Raw genomic sequence first — 22,240 nt, forward strand, 5'->3', positions numbered from 1 at the left:
TGACTTTGGCACCAATCATTTGTTTGCATAAGACCTTCTTGAAGGATGTTGACATTGTTTGGAGATTCTGTAACCACACCCAGTTTGCAGTCATCATCAAACTTTGTCAGCCACAGTCTCTTGGTTTTAGCTTGTACTTCGGAGAAATAGACTATGAACAGTAGATGTCCCAGGTCCGATCCCTGTGAAACACCAGTGATAACAGGGTCTGCTGTTTGGAGATGGCTTCCCCTATTTTGACTGTATGGGTTCTATCAGAGACCCAGTTCACAACTGATGTTAAGATATAATGGTTGATGTCTAGCTGGAAGAGTTTGTCAGTGATGTCTGAATGAGGGATAGTGTCAAATGCCTTGGCCAGGTCTAGGATAATCTGTATGCACAGACTTCCCCTCATCCAGGACCCTTGTGACTATTTAGAATAAGTCCACCAGGTTTAGCAAGCATGATCTCCCCTTGACAAATCCAAACTGGGTAGGATTTAGTGTTTGGAGATTACCTATATCTTTGTTAAGGTCCATGATGATTCTTTCCATGGCCTTGCAGATAACGGTAGTCAGGCTAATAGATCTGTAGTTCCTGGGGTCAGTAGAAGCACCACCTTTGTGCAGGGGGATAATGGTGGCTGCTTTCCATTCAGCTGGGATGAAGCCAGTACTTAGACTGTGATTGAAAAGAGTAGTCAATGGTGATGCCAATTTTTGTTTGAGCCCATGTAGGATGCATCCCAGGATGTTGTCAGGTCCCATTGATGCTGTGTTTTTGGCCTTAGAGAGGGCATTTACGTCCTGCTCTTTAAATATACAAGGTACGGGACAGGTGGTAGGGATGATGTTCTTCATTCCACATTGCTGCAGTCCTAACTATTGGGTAGTCCGCTGTCCAGTCGGCCCGAATACCAAAGTATATGGCTGACGTCGGTCAGGGCGCATTAGACTGACGTCAGTACGTCAGGGTACTAATGCGCATGACCGACGTCATATCCTCAGTCTTTTTTGCCGCATGGTCCGATGCAGAAGCAATTTTGCGAGTGCAGGTTGGCGTTCTGAAAGTTTCTGAAGTCAGAGTTTCAGACCGAATCAAAGTTGGCTAAGTACCCCGTTGGGGAATATTTTGGTTTTTTCTTGCCTCAGTATTTAACCGGATGTCAGAAAAAGTGAATAACTGTATTTCTTGTGGGAAACAGATACCTCATAGGGATTACCATACTTTGTGTATACCTTGTTTAGGGCCTGAGCACGACCTTGTTGGATGCCGCTCTTGTGCTAGATTTAACAAACGCACTATTAAGAGAAGGTTAGACTGTGCCAGGTTAGTGTTTGGGAAGCGTTGTAATTATAGAATGCCGTCGGATGCTCCGACGCCGGCTTCGGCTAAAAAACGCAAAGATAAAGCAGCAAAGCCTAGGGTGGAGGAACCGACAGTCCCAGACGTCGGTTCTTTGGAAGGCTCAGTGGAGCCGGAGGTTTTGCCAGGTGTCTCTTTGGAGTCTCAGGGAGAGACTTTACTGTTACAGGATGTATCCTCTCAGGAAGTAGGCCAGGCTGAGGGGGCTTCTCAGGTGGCTGTTCTTCCCTCTCTTCCTAAAGTGGTTAGTGCCTCCCCTTCAGTTTCCAAGGCTTCTTTGAGGGGCAGGCCAAGTTTAGCTTCTGTGGGGGTTTCTCCTAGTGCTTCAGGATCTTTGCCTAAGAAACATATGCTTAAAATGGCAGAGGATTTGATTACTATGATTAGGGGTTCTATGCCCCCTCCTGATAAGAGGCCTAGGGTGGAACCTGAGTTTGAGAGTTTTGAGCAATGCTCGGAGGCTTCGGAGTCTTCGGCTGAAGACTTGCAGGAGTACCCTCCTTATTCTGATTCTGATGTGGATGATTCTACTCCTTCTGCTTCTCCTCCTGAGGATTTTTCATTTTCAGAGACTCTGCATTCCATGAGGGAGCATTTTAAATGGGAAGGTCAAGATTTCTCTGATTCCAGGAAAAGGCTTAGGGAATTCTTGTTTTTACCCCAGCATAGGCCTTTAGCTATACCTCCTGTTTTGAATGTGGTGGAAGATGTGTTTGCAGAGGCTTCCCTGAATCCTGATTCTTTGCCTCCTGCCCCAGTTAAACCGGATAGGTATTATAGGGTGCCTGAAGCTCATAAGTATCTTTTTAAGAGTCCTAGGGCAGACCCAGAAACTGTCTCTCCGGGGCCTAAAGGGGTGAAGGCCTCAGTTGTTAAAAATCCTGTCCCTCCTGATAAAGAGGCAAGGGCTTTGGATAGATGGGGAAAGAAAGTGTATACTTCTTCCACTTTAGCCATGAGGGCGTTGAATTGTCAGTTTCACATGTTAAAATATCAGAATTATCTTCTTTCACAGTTGAAATCTAAGGTGGATGCTCTGGCTGAAGGTATTGAGTGTAAAGAGTTGCAGGATTTGGTTCATGTGTCTGAACAGGTAGGTAAACATTCCTTGCAGTGTGGTTTTGATGCTGTGCAGGCCTCCTCCAGGGTGGCTGCCACTGGTTCTGTTCTTCGTCGGCACGCCTGGCTGAGAGATCAGAATTTAGCTGAGCATGTTAAGACAAGGATTTTGGATGCTCCTTTACAGTCTGATGTGTTGTTTGGTTCGCCTGTGGAAGCAGTTTTGAAGAAAATGGAGGACAAGGCTAAGTCTATGCAAACTGTTAAAGATTTTTTGCAGGTGCAGCCTCCGAAGTTTAGTAGAAATTGGCCTACTAAGGGATGGACTTATCCTGCTTATGATTCTCAGTCTAGGGGTAGGTCTAGACGTGGTAGGGGCAGAGCTCAGGGTTCTTTTAGGCCTAGGACAGGAGTTCCCCTGCTCAGACTTCTGGTGAGGGCAGGGGTCAGTCCTTTCGTAACCAGACCCAATGACCCGCCTTTGGAGCTGCCAGTGCGTTCTCGCCTGGCAGCACCTTTGGGAGGAAGGCTGTCTCTTTTCAAAGAAAATTGGGATTTAATTACCCAAGACAGATGGGTTCTGGATATTATTCACCACGGTTACAGGTTTTATTTCCATACCTTGCCTCCTTTCAAAGGCATGCCAGACATTCCTCCTCTTCAAAGAACAGAGGCTCACAAGCAAATTTCTCTGTTGCTCCAAATAGGGGCCATTCAGTCAGTTCCTGTGCCGGAAAGGGGCCTAGGATTTTATTCTCGCCTGTTCCTAGTACCAAAGAAGGGGAACACGTGGAGACCAATTCTGGATTTATCTATCCTCAACACTTATCTGGACATTCCCAAGTTCAAAATGTTGACGTTACAACAGCTTTTACCTCTGCTGGGCAAAGATCACTGGATGGTAACTTTAGATCTCAAGGAAGCTTACCTGCATGTGCCAATAAGACTAAGTTGCAGGAAGTATCTGCGTTTTCGAACTGGAAATTCTCATTATCAGTTCTCTGCATTGCCCTTTGGCTTATCTACTGCGCCCAGAGTATTCACAAAGGTTCTGGCTCCAGTGATAGCTTACTTCAGGCTAAAAGGAATCCAAATCTATCCTTACTTGGACGACTGCCTGATTCTGGCTCAAGAAAAAGAAGATCTTCTACAGCATCTGGAATATGTCATAGCAGTGCTAAGATGCCTAGGGTATTCTGTGAACGAAATAAAGTCCAGTCTAGTACCCTCTCAAGACATGTGCTTTCTGGGTGTGAGACTGCATACAGCAGCCCAGATGGCCTTTTTAACCCCGGACAAACAAAAGAATCTTTCCAGTTACTTCCTTCATCTATCTCTTCAGTCCGGGCTGACTGCAAGGACAGTCCTTCAAGCCTTAGGGTTCATGGCATCTTGTATTCTGGTGCTTCCCAATGCCAAACTGCATATGAGGAAGCTACAATGGTATCTCAAAAATCTGTGGACACAGCACTGCCAGGATTTGGACACTGTCATTCAAATAATACCTTGCATTCAAAAGGAATTTTTGTGGTGGGCTCAGGAATGTCACCTAAACAAGGGACTCTCTGTGACCCGGCCAGAGGCAAGTCAGATTCTAACGACAGATGCCTCAGATATTGCTTGGGAGCTCATCTAAATGGAAAGTGGATACGAGACAAGTGGCCTGCCAGACTACAGCATCTACATATCAACATGAAAGAGATGTTAGCAGTTCAGTTTGCATTAATTGCTTTCAAGGAGTTACTTCTTCCAGGGCAGGTGTTGATTCTAACAGACAACACAACTGTCATGTGGTACATCAACAAACAAGGGGAACACATTCTTACCCATTGTGCAGACAAGCAATGATTTTATGGGAGACTGCGCTCAGTCTGCAACTAACTCTTCAGGCAAGGTTTCTGCGGGAGCACAGAACTCCTTAGCATATGTATTAAGCAGCCACATCATGGATCCTTACGAGTGGAAACTGGATCTTCATGTATTTCAAAATTGACAGTGTCATGGGGAACTCCAGACATAGATCTGTTCGCTTCTCCACTAAACCACCAGCTGCCAAAGTTTTGCACGAAGGGATTTCATCACACAGCTTGGAAAGTGGATGCTCTTTCTTTCAGTTGGAAAAATCTTCATGTGTATGCCTTTCCACCTCTGCCTCTTCTTCCAAAGGTGCTTCTAAAGGTCAGACAAGACAAGCCAAGGATGATTTTAATAGCTCCAGATTGGCCTCGGCAGCACTGGTACCCATTACTGAGGAGTCTGGTAAGGAAGCCTCCATGGCCTTTACCCTTGATTCCACACCTGTTGTCTCAGAGGGACGGTCATCTGCTCAATGTCAAGCTTCACTCTCTACATCTAACAGCCTGGCATATTCTGTTTTGAAAGACAGCAGGTCTCAGCTTCCTCAACAAGTTTTAAATGTGATTATGGAAGCCAGAAGACCTAGTACAAGGAAAGTGTACAGAAAAATGGAAGAGATTTTTGTTTTGGAGTGCAGCAAACAATTTGGAGATTACTGAGCCAAATTTGAGTGTGGCCCTTCAATATCTTACTGAGTTACTGGACAAAGGTTTGTCTTTCTCTTCCATTAAGATTCATGCTGCAGCAATTTCAGCTCACTATGATTGTGACCCACCATTGTTTTCGCATCCTTTGTTCAAGCAATTTCTTAGAGGGCAAAGAATATAAGACCCCCGTAGAGCTCCTACTCCTGCTTGGGATCTCAATTTTGTGTTGGAGAAACTTACTCTACAACCTTTTGAGCCTGCGGCTACTGCTGAATTGAAATACTTGTCATGGAAGACTGCTTTTTTGTTGGCCATTACTTCTGCAAGAAGGGTTTCTGAGTTGCAGGCCCTTATGGCAGTGGAGCCTTTTTTGATTTTTCATAAGGATAGGGTATCTTTACGTACTAATCCTTCCTTTATGCCTAAGATGGTTTCTAGTGTGGCTTTAAACCAAACTATTCATTTGCCTACCTTTTATGCAGATCCCCAAAATAAAGGGGAAAAGATTTTGCACACTTTAGATGTACACAGGCTATTGCGTTATTATTTGAGCAGGACTAAGGATTTTAGGCAGTCTCAGCAGTTGTTTGTTTCTTTTGCTTTGAGTTCAAAGGGCAAGCCTGTGTCAAAACAAACTATTTCTAGGTGGATTGGGTGTTGCATTACTTTTGTTATTCCCATCATGGCAAGGAGATTCCAGCTGGGATTAGGCCTCATTCCACTAGGGCTACTGCCACTTCCACAGCATTTCTGAGGGGTGGCAACTAAGGATATTTTGGAGGCAGCTACTTGGAGTTCAGTGCATACTTTCTCTAAGCATTATCACCTTCCTCTCTACTCTAAGTCTAGGGCTGGTTTTGCCACAGCTATTTTGCAAGGCATGTTGTCAGTTCCTGCTTCCTTATGATTTGCCAGCCTCCCTTACCTCTGCTTTGGGATTCTACCCAATAGTTAGGACTGCAGCAATGTGGAATGAAGAACATAGTACAGTTTTGTACCTACCATAAATGTAGATGTTCGAGGATCCACATTGCTGCAGTCCAATTTACCCTCCCTCCTTCCCCTCTGTGTTTAGGGGTGGTTGTGTAGGTGAGGTTATATTCTGCTGATTGTGTATATATTGTATATATATATTTTTTGGTGCAGGTATTTTGGGAGTTTTTGGTTTTTGGCCTTATCTTTTCAGGGTCTTCTGACATCTGGGGCAAGAAAAGACTGAGGATATGACATCGGTCATGCGCATTAGTACCCTGACGTACTGACGTCAGTCTAATGCGCCCTGACCGACGTCAGCCATATACTTTGGTATTCGGGCCGACTGGACAGCGGACTACCCAATAGTTAGGACTGCAGCAATGTGGATCCTCGAACATCTACATTTATGGTAGGTACAAAACTGTACTTCATGAAGTACGTGTGGTGGGGACGGAGGAATGAAGTTTTCACCAAACCTGCTAGCCAACAGGTTTGGTGAAAACTTCAGGGATGGGGGAATGACGTTTGCACCAAACCTGTTGGCTAGCAGGTTAGCTATGTCCACCGGCTCAGTGTATGTGTTACTATCCACCACCAGTTTAGAGCAAATCTGAGTCTTACCTTTTTGGTTACAGATGTAGCTAAAGAGTGCCTTATGGTTGTCCTTGGTTGAGGAAGCTAACTTGGATTTGTAGTTTGCCTTGGAGGACATCACAAGAAGTCTTATTTGCTTATTTAAGCTGAAGAGGGAGTGTCTCCATTTTAGAACCCGCTCCTTCTTACGCCTAGTTAGCAGTTTTCTCCTTTTCTTGTAGAGCCTGTTAATGGTGGTTGTCCACCGGGCAGATTTGCTTTTCCTTGAAGAGCTTGTTTTGGTCCTAACAGGTACTGCCAAGTCAATGCAGTTATACAGGTGCTTGTATAGGGCATTGGAGCAGAGCTCAGCATAGTTACCAGTTCCGTCTGAGGGAGAGGTGCAATAAAGCTATTTATGCCATCCCATAAGAGGTTATAACCTGCTTTGGAGAAGTGTTGTAGTCTAGTTGCTGCTAGAGGAGAGGGTTAGGTGGGATAGTTACTTCAAGTGAGATTGATTTGTGTTCAGATCTCACCAGGGATGAACTCACAGTGGGGGAGCTACAGTGGTCTCCCATAATTTGTAAGCACCAGGTCTAGAATGTTGGCACCCCCTGGTGGGGAAGTCAGCCAGCTGGTTCAGGGTATTGGAGTTGACAAAGTCGAGTAACCTTTGGGCAGGTGAGTTTGAGCATGAGTAATTCACCCGGTCAATGTTAGGGTGGCTAAAGTTGCCCAGAACTATGGTGTTAGGATGTATCTTGATAGACTCAAGTTGATCCTAATAGGTACAGTGGGTGTCCTTATTCATGGAGGGGGTTCTGTAGATGGCCATGACTTGAATAGGTGTCCTACCAATATCTCTAGGGCATCATACTGTTTGACCAATCTGGAGGTGTATTTATCCTTGATGAATATTGATACACCACCTCCTTTAGTTTTCTTGCCTTCAGTTTGTGGTCTGAACATGTGGAAGGAGGTGTAACCTGGTATGTCTGGGGTGCTCTCCACAGCTTTGAACCGGGTCTCCATGACTGCACAAACGTCTGCGTCCTCCAGGGTAAGGACTGCTTCCAGTAAGTGCAGTTTCATGTTAAGATTCCTACCATGTAGCAACATGACCTTGAGGTTGTTTTTTTTTTTTTTTTTTTTTTACATTGGGAGTTTTGTCCTTGTGACACTGCCTGAAAAAGGCACTCTGGGGGTGGCAAGAGCCTTAGCCAGCAGCAGAAATCCCAGGGGTGACAGATGAAGACCATCTCTGGCAAAGCATCGAGGTTTGTCGATCATGTCATCTCAGGCTGACAGATGCTGGATTCCCTTAGAATGACACCAGAAACTAAGCCAATTATTGAAGTCAATCATTTTCTGTTTGTATTGAGGCACCCTTCTAGGTGAAGGTAAAATGCTGCTTAAGGCTAAAGACATACCTGCCTGAGAAACATAGTCTGAGAACTCAGCCATGTCTCTCTTCATATAGTCCAGAGAGGTAAATTTCAGGTCGTTCACACCAACATGGACTGTGACAGAGTCATAACAGTACCTGTTGTTGAGAGACTTGAGTGCATGTGCGATATGGCGGATCCTGGCACCTGACAGACAGCTGACTGTGACCTTCTCCTTATCCAGCCTGGTGAGAGGGACATCTGTGTGTCTCACGATGGAGTCTCCTATGACTAATATGTTAGGTTTAGTGTTTAGCCTTATGGACTTGACAGGTGAAACACTGTTTCATAAGCTATTGTGTGTATTGTGTTCTGCAGAGGAAGTATTATGTGTAGCGTGCTTGTGTTTGTTTGTGAGGTCTCTGGTGTTTGTAGGTGTGTGTGATGTGAGTTTGGGTGGAGTAGGTCGTGAGGTGTGCATGCTGACAACCCGCTCATACCCTTGGCAAACATCGAGCGTTTGTTAAGGAGAAACAGGGTAGATTGTAAGCAGTAAAAAAATAAATAAAACATAGTAGCTGGTCAGACAGAATGCCCCCCCCCCCTCCCCCCCGACGTCCTTAGTTCCAATCTAACCATGGCTGTAAAATTTGTATTAGTCCTGTGGGACCAAGGGTGGATGTGTGGAACACTGGGATGGCTGTCAGCATGACATGCAGAAAAAATGCCCATTGCATTATAGCTGTTTCTGTAATAAAAAAAAGACCTTACCCTTTCTGATATGTGCTTTCGACTTTTATGATTTTCATCTTTGTTTCATTCTGCAGAGTTACTCTTCTGACAGTGATGAAGATGGCTGTGAGAAGGAAAAGAGGGGAAAGGAAGAGAAGATATTACGGCCTGAAGTGGAGGCTTATCAAAATGAACTAGATGAGAGTTACAAAGAGCAGCGCCGTCTTGCCATTGAGAATAAGAAAGAATTTCTTCAGTCCCATGTTATGCATATGCCTACAGGCAAAAAGAAATCCAAGCGAAGAAAGCAATCAGGTAGGAAGTGAAACATAACAGGGACTTGCAGTATCCAGTAGTCTGTGAAGCTTTCCAGTTCTCTGATCTCAGAAGCAAGATAATTGGCAGAAACACTGCTTTAAGGAGAAGCCAAAGAAGTAAACTGAATGCTTATTTCATTACCTCAGGAGAACTGAGGTGTTCTCCCATCAGCATCCATTTGCAAGATGGAGAGAAATAAGTTAGTTTTTCGATACCCAGCAAAGTGGAACATACGGTGCATCTTTTTAATATACTTTTTTGTGGTTAAGGTATTTTAGTGGCCTTTCATAACATGAACTATAGCTTTTATGTTGTGTTTTTTTTTATTTGCTCTGAAATGAGAAATCACCGCTAGAAAAATTATCATAAGTGATATTTCCAGATCTGCTTTGGCACCACCTCCTCTGAGGAGGGTTTGTTCACTAGATTCCGGAGTTTCTCAAAGTAGTTATTATAAGTTCAGATCAGAGTTTTTCTGCCCTTGCTGAGTTTGCCAGATTGTCTTTGAAGCATCTGAAAGTCATTCTCTGTGGCTTTGGCAAACTTCTTTTATACCTGAGCCTATCTTGATGACTACCACAGCTGCTCCCTTTCTGGCTTGTTGGTACACCATCAGTCAGATTTGGAGATCTCCTGGTAGCATTGCATGGAAGGCCTCTTTCTTTTTATGTGATGGTTTCCTTCACTGATGCTCACAATCAGCAGATGCTAGTAGATTATTACCATAACAGTCATCAACCATGTTTTGGCCACAGCTTTTTGCTACTGGCTCAGCTGTTTAAAAGGTTAATCAGACTGGTTAAGTTTTTAAGGCACGCAGAGATTATTCTTTTGAATATCCAAGCTGCCCAACCAATGAGATTCACCCACACTCCCAGTCTAAATTACAGCAAAAAACTTGCCAGAATGTAAAATACTGTTTCAGAACTGTCACAAAGAAAGAAAAAAACATGCTGCAGTAAAAGCCCCAACCAAGTGAGTCAACTGCATACTTAACAATCCCCCCTGTAAAGGAAAAAGCAACATTGTGCTTAGAGATTCAGTAGTCAGTATGCCATATTCCTTCGTGAAGTGCTTTTTGAAGGCCGAGTGTAGAAGCCCACTTCTTAGTCTGTCAGCTACCATTTTATAATTGACCTGAAACTACTGTGAATTATTTGGGTTTCAGTTAAGGTCTTTTTTTCCCCACTGATTTGTAGGCACAATTGTTTGTAAGAGGGTTTGTAAAGTTAATTGTCATAACCGAAGAGTAATTATCTGTCACAGATTCCCTCGAAGCGTGTGAAATAGTATACCTGGAGAGGGTACACTGTCATAGCGGACTGATATGAAGAGTTTATCCTGCCCTACTGAGTACTATTTTTATTCTTTGTGACTGTCTGCAAAAGGCTGAGAATTTTCCTTGATGTCAGTTCAGCAACTCAAATATCAAGTGACATCATCAAGTGGTGTTCCATAAAAGCATCACTGAAGACAAGACGTTTCATGAATTCATCCTTACCCAGCCATTTAAATTTTAGAGCTAACTTTGCAAAAGGCATTTTCTGAACAGTCTTGCTTCGCGTATAATCTATACAGTGGCATGTTAACTTCTGGATGCCAAGTGGGAAGCACAAAATATGATATCTGGTCTACTTTGTCTGTCATTCCAGACAGTGTGTCCTATTTTGACCAAGTTCATTTCATTTGGGGTAAGTGGAGCATTGTACTGCACTACCATTGATGGTTCCATGAGGTTCAAATGAAGATTTTTTTTTATGTAGTTATTTTAGTAAACCAACACCATTCCATGTGCAGTAGTCAAGTCCAACCTTACATAACAAACCTGGTCATGATGTTGTTGACAGCAAACCTGAAAGGTAGCGTTTTAAGTAGGGAAAAACTGAAGCAGCAAAGGTTTGTGAGCTACCCCACAGAAAGTCATCCACATGGCAGGCAAACTCTCTGGCATTGATGTCCTTCAAGGATGCATCTGCAGTCCTAACAAATGGGTTGTCCTGTCGTCAGGCAGCCCTTCGGTCGGCCGGATTCCAAAGTCTGGGTCTGGCCTCGGCTGGTGTCGCACTTCACCCGACGTCATCTCTGCTGGTCTTTGGGTATAAAGGCATCAGCCGACGCCATTTTCCTCAGTCTTTCTTGCCGCGTGGCGCCCGAAGCAGAAGCTGTTCGCAAGTGCCGGTCGGTCAGATCCAGAGATTAATACTACCGAATACAACTTTGAAGACTTCTAAAAGCTAAGTACCCCGTTGGGGACTCTTTCTTGCCTCAGCCGATGTCAGAAAAAGTAAATAACTGTTTAACTTGTGGGAAACAAATACCTCATAAAGATTTCCACTCTTACTGCTTACCTTGTTTAGGCCCAGACCACGACGTAGCAGCTTGTTTAGCCTGTGCTTCCTTCAACCGACGAATGCTTAGGCGTCGGTCGGAGTTTGCTGAACAGTTTTTCGGCTCAGACTTTGCGTACATTATGCCGTCGGATCCTCCGACTTCCCAAATTGTTAAGAAACGCAAAGAAAAGGACCGACACTCGCGGCCCGCGGTTTCGGCCGAAACCACGGCAAAGCAAACCGCGAGTGTCTCGGTTTCGGCCGAAACCGAGCAAACGGTTCAATCTACAGCCGAATCCATGACTACTACCGAGGCCCCTTCTACCCTAGCTGAATCGGCCTCTGAAATTTTGCCTTCTAATGTGGTTTCTCTAGAGTTATCGGACACCATCCCTTTGGATGTCTCTACCCCAGCACGTGGTGCTGCTAGGCCTCCTGCAGCCATGTCTATAAAGGCCTTTGCCAGGGCTAAAGCAGCCAAAACTGCTAAATCAGTGCCTGTTAAGCCCCCCTCTCACAGGCCCAGCTCCAGTTCACAAATGCTTACTCTGGCAGAGGATCTCATCTCTCTAATAAGGGGATCCCAATCTCTCCCAGACAGGGCCTCACAACCACCGGAAAAGAGACCTAGAGCAGAGCCCCCTGAGCCAGGCTCCTCAGATGACTCTTCTGATGATTCAGACATTACAGACCATCCAGAAGCTCCTCTTTCTACTTATGAAGATTCTGATGCTGAAGAATCTATTCCTTCTGCCTCTCCACCAGAGGAATTTTCCTTTGGGGAAACCTTACATGCCATGCGAGAGCAATTCCAATGGCAGGGACAAGATTTCTCAGATTCAAGAAAAAGGCTTAGGACCTTTTTACACTTACCACGACATAGGCCCTTAGCAATACCTCCAGTTCTTCCTGTTGTGGATGATGCATTTAATGATGTTTGCACTGCTCCTGATACTTTACCTCCAGCCCCTGCTAAGCCCGACAGGTTCTACAGGGTACCGGACACTCATCACCACTTATACAAGGCTCCTTTTGCAGATCCGGAGACTATCTCCCAGGGGCCTAAGGCAGTAGCTTCAACCTCAGCTAAAAACCCTCTCCCTTCTGATAGGGAATCCAGGTCCTTAGAGAGATGGGGTAAAAAAGTATACACCTCCGCTACTCTCTCAGCTAGAGCTTTGAACTGTCAGTTTCATATGATCCAATACCAAGAGTTTATGCTTGATCAGTTAACTAAGAAACTGTCCTCTGATGATTCCTTAGATAAGAAATATGTTCTAGAAATGGTGAATAACATTCAGCAGGTTAGTAACCATTCTTTAAAATGTGGCTATGATGCACTGGAGGCTTCATTTAGATCAGCCATGACTGGCACAGTTATAAGAAGGCATGCATGGTTGAAAGAGCAGGTCTTGCCGGATCATGTTAAAGCAAAGCTATTAGATGCTCCTATGGACAAGGTCAGTCTATTTGGTTCTCCTGCCCAGCAAGTAATGAAGAAAATGGAAGAGAAGGCAAAATCTGTACAAACAGTTAAAGATTTTTTACAGGTACAGCCCCCAAGGTTCAGCAGGAACTGGCCTTCCAAAAATTGGTCCTTTCCAGACTCCTCTAAATATCAGAGAGGCAGGAATAGACGTTCCAGAGGCAGAAATCAATCCAGAGGAGGTGCCTACAGGGGACGCCAATGGCAAGGCAATAACCAACGAGGCACAGATACAACCACTGCCACTGCAACAGGACAATCACAGTGACTTGGCTCTAACACCGCCTACCAGGGAACAAATGGTAGCACCCTTAGGCGGAAAGTTAGCCTTATTTTCAAAAAACTGGCACTATATCACAAGAGACAACTGGATTTTGCAAACTATAGACCAAGGCTACAGGTTTCATTTCCACACCTTACCAGCAAAAGAGGAATGCCAAACCTGCCACCAAATCAAAAGTCAGAAGCCCTAAAACAAATAGCTCAATTAACAAAGATGAGAGCTGTGGAAAGGGTACCACCTACAGAACAGGGCAAGGGATTTTACTCCAGACTCTTCCTAGTACCAAGAAAAGAGAACAGTTGGAGACCTATTCTCGACCTGTCCGCTTTAAACACATTCATCATCGTTCCAAAATTCAAAATGCTGACCCTACACCAACTTCTTTCCATGCTGGGCAAGGAGTATTGGCTGGTAACTCTAGATCTCAAGGAGGCATACCTGCACGTCCCCATACGACCAATTTGCAGAAGATACCTCAGATTTCTTGCAGGATCAGAGCATTATCAATTCTCAGCATTGCCCTTTGGCTTATCTACTGCGCCCAGAGTGTTCACGAAATGCCTGGCATCAGTAATCACTCATTGCAGGCTTCAGGGAATCCAAATTTATCCATACCTGGACGACTGCCTGATACAAGCGGACAACAAAAGCAAGCTGACACAAGACTTACAAAGAGTCATTTGCTTACTACAAGCCCTGGGATACACAGTCAATCTAAAAAAGTCAAAACTGGTACCATCCCAGACAATAACATTCTTGGGAGCAGAATTGGACACAGTAAAACAGATGGCATTTCTAACTGCAGAAAAACAAGAACAACTTCCTCTGTACTTCTTGGCACTAGCAAAGCAGAACATACTAACAGCAAGGAAAGTACTGCAGGCCTTGGCTTTCATGGCATCCTGCATAATCTTGGTCGCTCATGCCAGACTACATATGAGAAAGCTACAGTGGTACCTAAAGAATTTATGGTCTCAACACAAGCACAGCTTAGAAACCGAAATACCACTAATCCCATGCCTGAAACAAGAGTTCCTATGGTGGGCTCAGACATGCCAGGCAAACCCAGGCTTGTCCTTCCACAACATTCAAGCAAGTCAAACCATCACAACGGACGCCTCAGACCTCGGTTGGGGGGCACACATGCTGGACAAGTGCATTCAAGGCTTATGGACTCCAGAACAACTACACCTGCACATAAATCAAAAAGAAATGCTGGCAGTAAAACTAGCAATCCAGAATTTCAGACCATTCCTCAAAGAGGGCCAATTGATGATAAGGACAGACAACACCACAGTCATGTGGTACATCAACAAACAGGGAGGCATGCATTCATACCCCCTATGCCGAATGACTCTGGACCTGTGGAATATGGCTCTGAGCTACAACATTCAATTACAGGCAATATTTGTACCGGGAAAAGAAAACCTCCTAGCAGACATGTTAAGCAGAACTACCTCGGATGCTCACGAATGGATGCTACACCCGGACATCTTCAAAGCCATCACAAAGAAATGGGGAATGCCACAAATAGACCTATTTGCATCCCCACTCAATCACCAGCTCAACAAATTCTGCACAAGGACATACCACCCTCTTGCTTGGAAGGTGGACTCTCTATCCTTCAATTGGAAAGGCCTGACAGCATATGCATTTCCACCCCTTCCTTTGATGCACAAGGTACTACTGAAAATCAAAGAGGAACGTCCAAGGATAATTCTGATAGCTCCAAATTGGCCAAGACAACATTGGTATCCATTACTGAGGAGCATGTCCCGGGGGGGAACGTGGACTCTACCCTGATTCCTTTGATGTTGACTCAGAGCAACTACAACATCTTGCATCCAAACCTGAAAACTCTGCAACTCACTGCCTGGAACATTACATAAGAGCATCCAACCCAGATTTATCCCAAAGGGTTAAAGACATTATCCTTGAGGCCCGCAGACCTTCTACTAGAAGGAACTATGCAGGAAAATGGAAAAGGTTTGTCATTTGGAGTACGGAAAGAGGGGAAGATGTGTCAAAGGTAGATATTGCCAACATCCTGGAGTATTTGGCAGAGCTCCTACATACTGGCCTGTCCTATTCCTCCATCAAGATACATGCATCAGCTATTTCTGCAGAATACAGCCTCGATCCCCTGTCTTCTCGCATCCTCTACTCAGGCAGTTCCTCAGAGGAATTAAGAATGTAAAACCTCCTAGGAAACCACCATTACCAGCATGGGACTTGAATTTTGTGCTAGAAAAATTGACACTCCCTCCATTGAACCAGCAGCAACAGCAGATCTTCAACACCTATCCTGGAAAACTGCTTTCCTACTGGCAATTACTTCAGCAAGAAGGGTTTGAACTACAGGCTTTAATGGCAGTGCAACCTTCCTAATCTTCCATCAAGATAGAGTGTCCATGAGAACTAATCCTACATTTATGCCTAAGGTGGTATCCAGAGTGTCCCTAAACCAGGCAATCCACCTACCTACCTTCTTTCCCAATCCACAGAACAAAGGGAAAGACTGCTGCATACCTTGGATGTACATAGACAGTTGCGCTACTACCTGGACAGAACCAAGGGCAATAGAAAAACTGACCAGCTCCTAGTAGCCTATGCAACAGGAAGGGAAGGAAAAGCAATTTCCAAACAGACAATCTCCAAGTGGATAGGAAATTGCATAAGATTCTGTTACTCCTATCATGGAAAGCAAATTCCACAGAACATAAGGCCTCATTCTACAAGGGCTACAGCCACTACCACAGCTTTCTTACGAGGAGTGGCTACCAAGGACATTATTGAGGCGGCTACTTGGACCTCCGTGCATACATTTGCCAAGCATTATAACTTACCTCTATACTCTAGATCCCGAGCAGGGTTTGCCACTGCTGTGTTGCAAGGGATCCTAACTACACCATAATTCTTATTCCTCCCCCCTAGTTTGGCTATGGTATTCTACCCATTTGTTAGGACTGCAGATGCATCCTTGAAGGACATAGTACAGTTTTGTACCTACCATAAATGTAGATGTCCGAACAGGATAGCATCTGTAGTCAGGATTACCCACCCTCCTTCCCCTCTGTGGTACTCCTAGGGTATTGCCCACCTAATAGCTAGCTGGGGGGGATCTCTTATGGTGTATTTGTTTGTATATATGTACATACATGTATATTGTTTTGTTTGCCTTCTACTTTTTGGGAAACATTGGCATTTACCCAAAAATTTAGCTATCCAAGAGGGCTACTGGCATCTGGGGCAAGAAACACTGAGGAAAATGGCGTCGGCTGATGCCTTTATACCCGAAGACCAGCAGAGATGACGTCGGGTGAAGTGCGACACCAGCCGAGGCCAGACCCAGACTTTGGAATCCGGCCGACCGAAGGGCTGCCTGACGACAGGACAACCCATTTGTTAGGACTGCAGATGCTATCCTGTTCGGACATCTACATTTATGGTAGGTACAAAACTGTACTTTTTTGTGGTTTTGCTTTTGTGGATTTTAACACTTGTTACAATAACAGTTTTGGGTTTATGGTTCGGTTTTATTGTAAATGTTACACCCCCCCCCCAACCTGTAGAGCACATCAGGGAAAACCTGTAAGATTCGTCCTCACCAGTAGAATGATGCATAAGTCAAGTTTCCCCAGATGTCTCGCATATCTTGCTTCAGGAGGGGGGAGAGTCATAAGCATCACAAGAAAATGCCATACCTTAGAATATGTAGATTTAATGTCCATGGAAAACTTTCCACTGGTTTTAACAGTGTGTGGCCAAAAGGAGATAAAAAAAGCTTCACTGGCATATGCATCACCTCGTTTTTCTCCGGAGCTGGAGGAGGAGGATCGGTCTCCCTCGGCCGCCTCGACTTCTTCAAGATCAACCAGAAGCCTCACTGAAGCAGATATGGATCGGATGATGCGCCGATTCATTCAGACCCAAATGCAGATAGGGGGTGCTCTTGCCTCCCCCCCCTCCCTCTGGGGGGGAGCGCAGCCCCCATGTTTGCTCCGATTACTCCTTCTCCGACCCGTTTTCGGGTCTCGGAGTTATCGGATCCGGGCCCTTTCGGAACCGGGGATTCGTCGGCACCGATAGCTCCGGTCGCTTTGCCTACTGTGCCTTCGAGTCTGTCGGATCCGAGCTCTCGGGGCCGAGGGCTGAGCATCGGATCCGGGGGAGCTGGTGTGTCTTCGGCTCCGTTGGGTTTGGAGCACACCTCTCTCTCGGCTCCGGCTCCGACCCCGATCCCTACCTCGGAGCCGAGGAGATTGCTCTCGGAGCCTGGCGAGAGTAGCTCTCCTTCGGCTTTTGAGGTTGTGGAGAGGGTACTGTCGAGGACCTCCAGGTCCCCGGTTCGGGCATCGGATCCTCCCATACCCCACTGCATGTGGGTCTATCCTCCATCATCCGACCATCGGGACAGCCTGCTCAAGCCCTCCAGTTGGTTCCCTTGGAGGAACATGACCCCGTTGACGAGCCCTCTTCGGACAGTCCCACCGAGGAGGTCCCTCGTAAACGTCAGTGCAAGAGGAGGCACCTGGACTCCCCCGAGTCCGTTACAACCGACACGGATTTAGGTGAAGGGGAAGGTTCCCCAAGGTCACCCCCCAAGGATGTCTCCTTCGGAGACATCATGGAAATGTTGCGTATTAGAGGGGGGTGGTCTGCCCAAAAACCTTCCGCGGATGAATCCGTGTTCCTGGATGCGTTTGAGGCAGGCCCTTCTACCTCCTGGGTGTCCCCTCCGACTGACCCCCTGGTAGACCTCATTACTACCAGGGCGTGGAAGGAGCCCGACACCGTGGAGCCCATCCCGAAGCGACCCGACAAGATCCTTAGCCCCCCAGTGGATAGACTGTCTTGGGCCAAGGGAACCCCCGTGGATGCCATGTTAGTGGCGGCTGCCACCAAGAGAGAACTCGCGCAGGAGAGTTCTTCGGTTCACCCGCCAGATAAGGAATCTCGGGCACTGGACCGCATTGGGAAGCGGATGTTTAGTTCAGCGACCTTTTCTGTAAGGGCGCTGAACTATATGGCACATACCATTAGGCTGCAATGAGAATTAATTAAGGAATACGCTGCAGCCCCCCCCGGAGTCCATGTCGGTCGAGGACAAAAAAAGTGTTCTCGACTCGTATGGCCACTCTGAAATCCATCTCTAACACGTCCATGCGTCTACTCTCCCATGCCATGGAGGGAGCCGCTAGGGCCAGCGGAGCCGGGGTCGTCTTGCGACGTCACTCCTGGCTCCGTCTTTGCGATTTTGCGGATCCCTTCAAGGCGTCCTTTGCGAATGCACCCTTTGACGGATCTTCGCTCTTCGGCAAGACCGTTCATGAGATGCTGGTCCAAAGCGAGAAGGATGGGAAGACGCTGTCTGCCATCGGGGTCCGCTTCTCTAATCCCCAATGATCCTTTTCCAGGAATCAGAGGGGACAAAAGAAGCTGTGGTTCCGTAAGTCCCAGTAATCCCATCCAGCTTCGGACCCCTCATCCTCTAGAGGCAGAGGAGGACGCCGGCCCAGAGGCAGAGGGGGACCGCGTAACTTCGGGTCCAGGGAACCCTTCCCGGATAGACCCGCGCAGCAGCCCTGAGGGCTTACCCGGCTGTCCCTCTCTGGAGGCAGTCGGGGGGGTGGTTGTCGGAGCACCTGTCAAACTGGGAGTCCATTATGACAGATCGATGGGTGCTCTGCATCATATCCAGAGGTTATACCATCCCCTTCATAAACCACCCTCCCTCGACCAGACACCTGTCCGATGTTCCACCCGATCGAAAGGAGGCAGCAGCTTCAAAAGTCCTGAAGTTGCTAGAAAAAAGAGCCATCCAGCCCGTCCCCCCAGACCAGTCCGGATTGGGTTATTACTCCAGGTTCTTTTTAGTGCCAAAAAAGACGGGGGACCTAAGACCCATTCTAGACCTCTCCACTTTGAACCTGTTCATTCCCAAAGAAAAATTCCGGATGGTCACCCTCCAATCTATTCTCCCCCTTCTGCGGCAGAACGACTGGATGTGCTCTATAGACCTCAATGATGCATACTACCACATCTTGATGGACAGACGATCCAGAAGGTTTCTCCACTTTCGGCTGGGAGCCAGTCATTACCAGTTCAGGGTTCTCCCGTTCGGCCTCACCTCAGCCCCCAGGGTGTTCACCAAGGTCATGGCAGTGGTTGCAGCCCACCTGAGACTTCAGGGCATTCAGGTCTTCCCGTGCCTAGACGACTGGCTCCTTACCGCCACCAACAGGCATCAGCTCTGCGTGGCAAGAGATTATGCTCTGACCCTTGCCCAGAGCTTAGGCATCTCTGTAAACCTCCAGAAATCCTCTCTTTGCCCTGTACAGGTCCTGGAGTTCATAGGGGCCAAGTTAGATACCCGCTTTTCTTGAGCTATGCTAACTGCGGACAGGCTAAACAGCTTGTCGTGTCAGGTGCTAATTCTTCTTCAAAGTCCGGCCCCGGAGGCGGAATTAGTTCTGAGGGCACTAGGATCTATGGCAGCAGCGATCAGTCTTGCCCTTCACGCGCATCTGCGAATGAGGATTCTGCAGTGGACCCTTCAAGTTCAGTGGTCCCTGCTACTCCATCCGTTGAATACTCCGATTCCTCTGAGCAGAGTTTGCAGGCACTCCCTTCTTTGGTGGCTCCACGCCCCAGAGCTGAGGGGGAAGGGAGGCCTTTTGTTGTCCCCCCCCCCCTAAGCCACGCTGACCACGGACGCTTCTCGCCTCGGGTGGGGGGGGCATTGTTCAGGCAGAACCGTCCAAGGCACGTGGACTCCCCTGGAGACCGCTTTGCATATCAGTGTCCTAGAGATGAGGGCGGTGCTTCTAGCGTTGCAAGCTCTCCACAACCTTCTACCTCTGGGGACTATTGCAATCCAGACAGACAACATGTCAGTTGTCTGGTACATAAACAAGCAAGGAGGAACCAGGTCCTACCCACTTTGCCGGGAGGCTATGAGAGTGTGGGAATGGGCGATATCCACCAACCGCTTTCTGGTAGCAACGCACATTCCGGGTCGGTCCAACATTTTGGCGGACAAACTGAGCAGAGTGATTCTCACTCCGTACGAGTGGTCTCTCAATCCATCAGTTGCGAAGCAGATCTTCCGCAAATGGGGTTGGCCTTGCTGCGATCTTTTTGCTTCTCCCTTAAACACAAAATGCAGCGAGTACTTCGCAATACTTCCCCCCGAAGGGGAGAATCCCAGAGATGCTCTAGTCCATGCTTGGCCCCCCGGTCTACTTTATGCTTATGACCAAGTTCATACAGAAAGCCCGTCGGTTGGGGAGCAGAGTTATCCTCATAGCCCCATTCTGGCCTCGCCAGATCTGGTTCCCTTACCTGTGGTCTCGCAGTGTATCTCCGCCATGGATACTGGATCCCATTCCAGACCTGATTTTGCATCCGGCGGGATACCAACCCCCAAACCTGGTGAACCTCAAGCTTGCGGCTTGGTTGCTCCAGTTCCACTGATGGCTAGGACTCCCGTTATCTCATCTCCTGTTAAGGCCATTCTAGTCGCAGCACATAAGCCGACTACTTGGAAGATTTACTACAGCAAATGGAAACGTTTCTCTGTCTGGGCTAAAGATAGAGGCCTGGATCCATTTACAGTTCCTATTCCTACTATTCTAGACTTCCTGTCGCTGATATTTAGACAAGGAGCAAGTGCTTCTACAGTTAAAGTGCAATTGGCAGCCATCTCCCATTTCCATGTGGGAGACGGACTAGGATCTTTGGCTTCTACAAAATTATGTAAAACCTTCTTGCGGGGCGTTTTCCTCTTGAAGCCTCCGGTGAAAGTGGTGGTGCCTCCATGGGATTTGACCTTAGTCTTACAAGCCTTGACAGGCCCACCCTTTGAACCCGTGGCTTCGATTCCATTAAAATTCTTGTCCTGGAAAACAGCCTTTTTGGTGGCCATTACTTCAGCCAAAAGGGTGTCAGAACTTCAAGCTTTATGTATGAAGCATCCTTATCTCATTTTTCACAAGGATAGAGTGTTCCTCAGGACTAATCTGTCGTTCTTACCTAAGGTGGCTTCGGAGTCAAATATCAATCAATCAGTAAACTTACCCGTGTTCTTCCCAAACTTTCAGAATAGAGGAGAATACAAATTGCATAAATTGGATGTGCACAGACAACTGTGTTTTTACCTGCACAGGACTAAGGATTTTCACAAGTCGGACCAGTTGTTCGTGTCATTTGCTAAATCGGCCATGGGTAAGGCCATTTCCAAAGTGACTGTAGCAAATTGGATTTGTCAATGCATAGTCCACGGGTACTTATCTGCAGGCAAACCGTTTCCTATGGGAATTCGCGCTCACTCTACGAGGGCTGTAGCCACCTCTGCAGCCTTCTGGTCTAGGATCCCCTTGGATGACATATGCTCTGCAGCTACCTGGTCCTCTTCACATACGTTTATTTCTCATTATAAGTTGGATATGGTATCGAGAGGTAGGGCTTCCTTTGGCTCTGCGGTGCTTCGGAATATCCTTCCATAAGGCCGCCCAGGGTTTTTCCCTAGGTAGCTGGGGACTCTGTCCCACAGGTTGTAGAGCAAATGAAGTAACTACTTCAGATAAAGAAGTTATGTACTCACCATAACGTTCTATCTGAGTAGGTACTTCATTTGTCTGCAACCGACCCCCCCCTGCCATCCCCCGAACCTTTCCGTATTCCTGATCACCAAAGAAATCTTTGTTCTGCTTTAGGACAGTTATCTGGTGTTACTTCCTCTATTAAAGGTAAGAGTTGTGTAAGAGGCAAAAAATTCGATCTGAGGTAATGTAGCACATAGGGGATTATGGGTAGGGGGAGGAGCTAGGAGCTCGGATCTTGTAGCTTGGAAAGCTGCCAGCTCGGATCCGAGATCGGATCCGATACCCACAGGTTGCAGACAAATGAAGTACCTACTCAGATGGAATGTTATGATGAGTACACAACTTCTTTTTTTCCAGCTCTTCATCATCGTGTTTGCTGATTCAATCGATTTAGCCTCAGTCAGAAGTACATTGTGCACCACATGGGAGTCTGAGAGTTATGTATGATCGTTTCTTGGTTTACTGTCAGCATCTTCTATGTTCGATCTGTCAATAGACCTCTCTGCGCATGCAGTATCCGTTAGATGTAAAAATGTCAAATTATACCAGTTTTTTTGTCTTCCTACAGCTTTGCCAACTCTCACCCTAAGATTTCAGCTGCACGTTTCCCCTGTCCACAGATGTTGCACTTTGACTTTT

The 22,240-nt window shown here is 46.6% G+C and overlaps 1 protein-coding gene across 3 annotated transcripts in view; it reads left to right on the forward strand.

The window, feature by feature from the left end:
* Positions 1-22,240, forward strand: part of TSEN34 (tRNA splicing endonuclease subunit 34) — a 235,825-nt gene that overhangs the window by 142,377 nt on the left and 71,208 nt on the right. For all 3 annotated transcript variants that reach the window (XM_044081632.1, XM_044081641.1, XM_044081649.1), the window contains exon 3: positions 8,674-8,893. In XM_044081632.1, coding sequence (XP_043937567.1) covers positions 8,674-8,893 — 220 coding nt within the window. The remainder of the gene's footprint in view (positions 1-8,673; positions 8,894-22,240) is intronic.

The sequence above is a fragment of the Protopterus annectens genome, chromosome 1.part1 (assembly GCF_019279795.1).
Source record: "Protopterus annectens isolate FY-2018-M chromosome 1.part1, PAN1.0, whole genome shotgun sequence".
NCBI classification, from domain to species: domain Eukaryota; kingdom Metazoa; phylum Chordata; order Ceratodontiformes; family Protopteridae; genus Protopterus; species Protopterus annectens.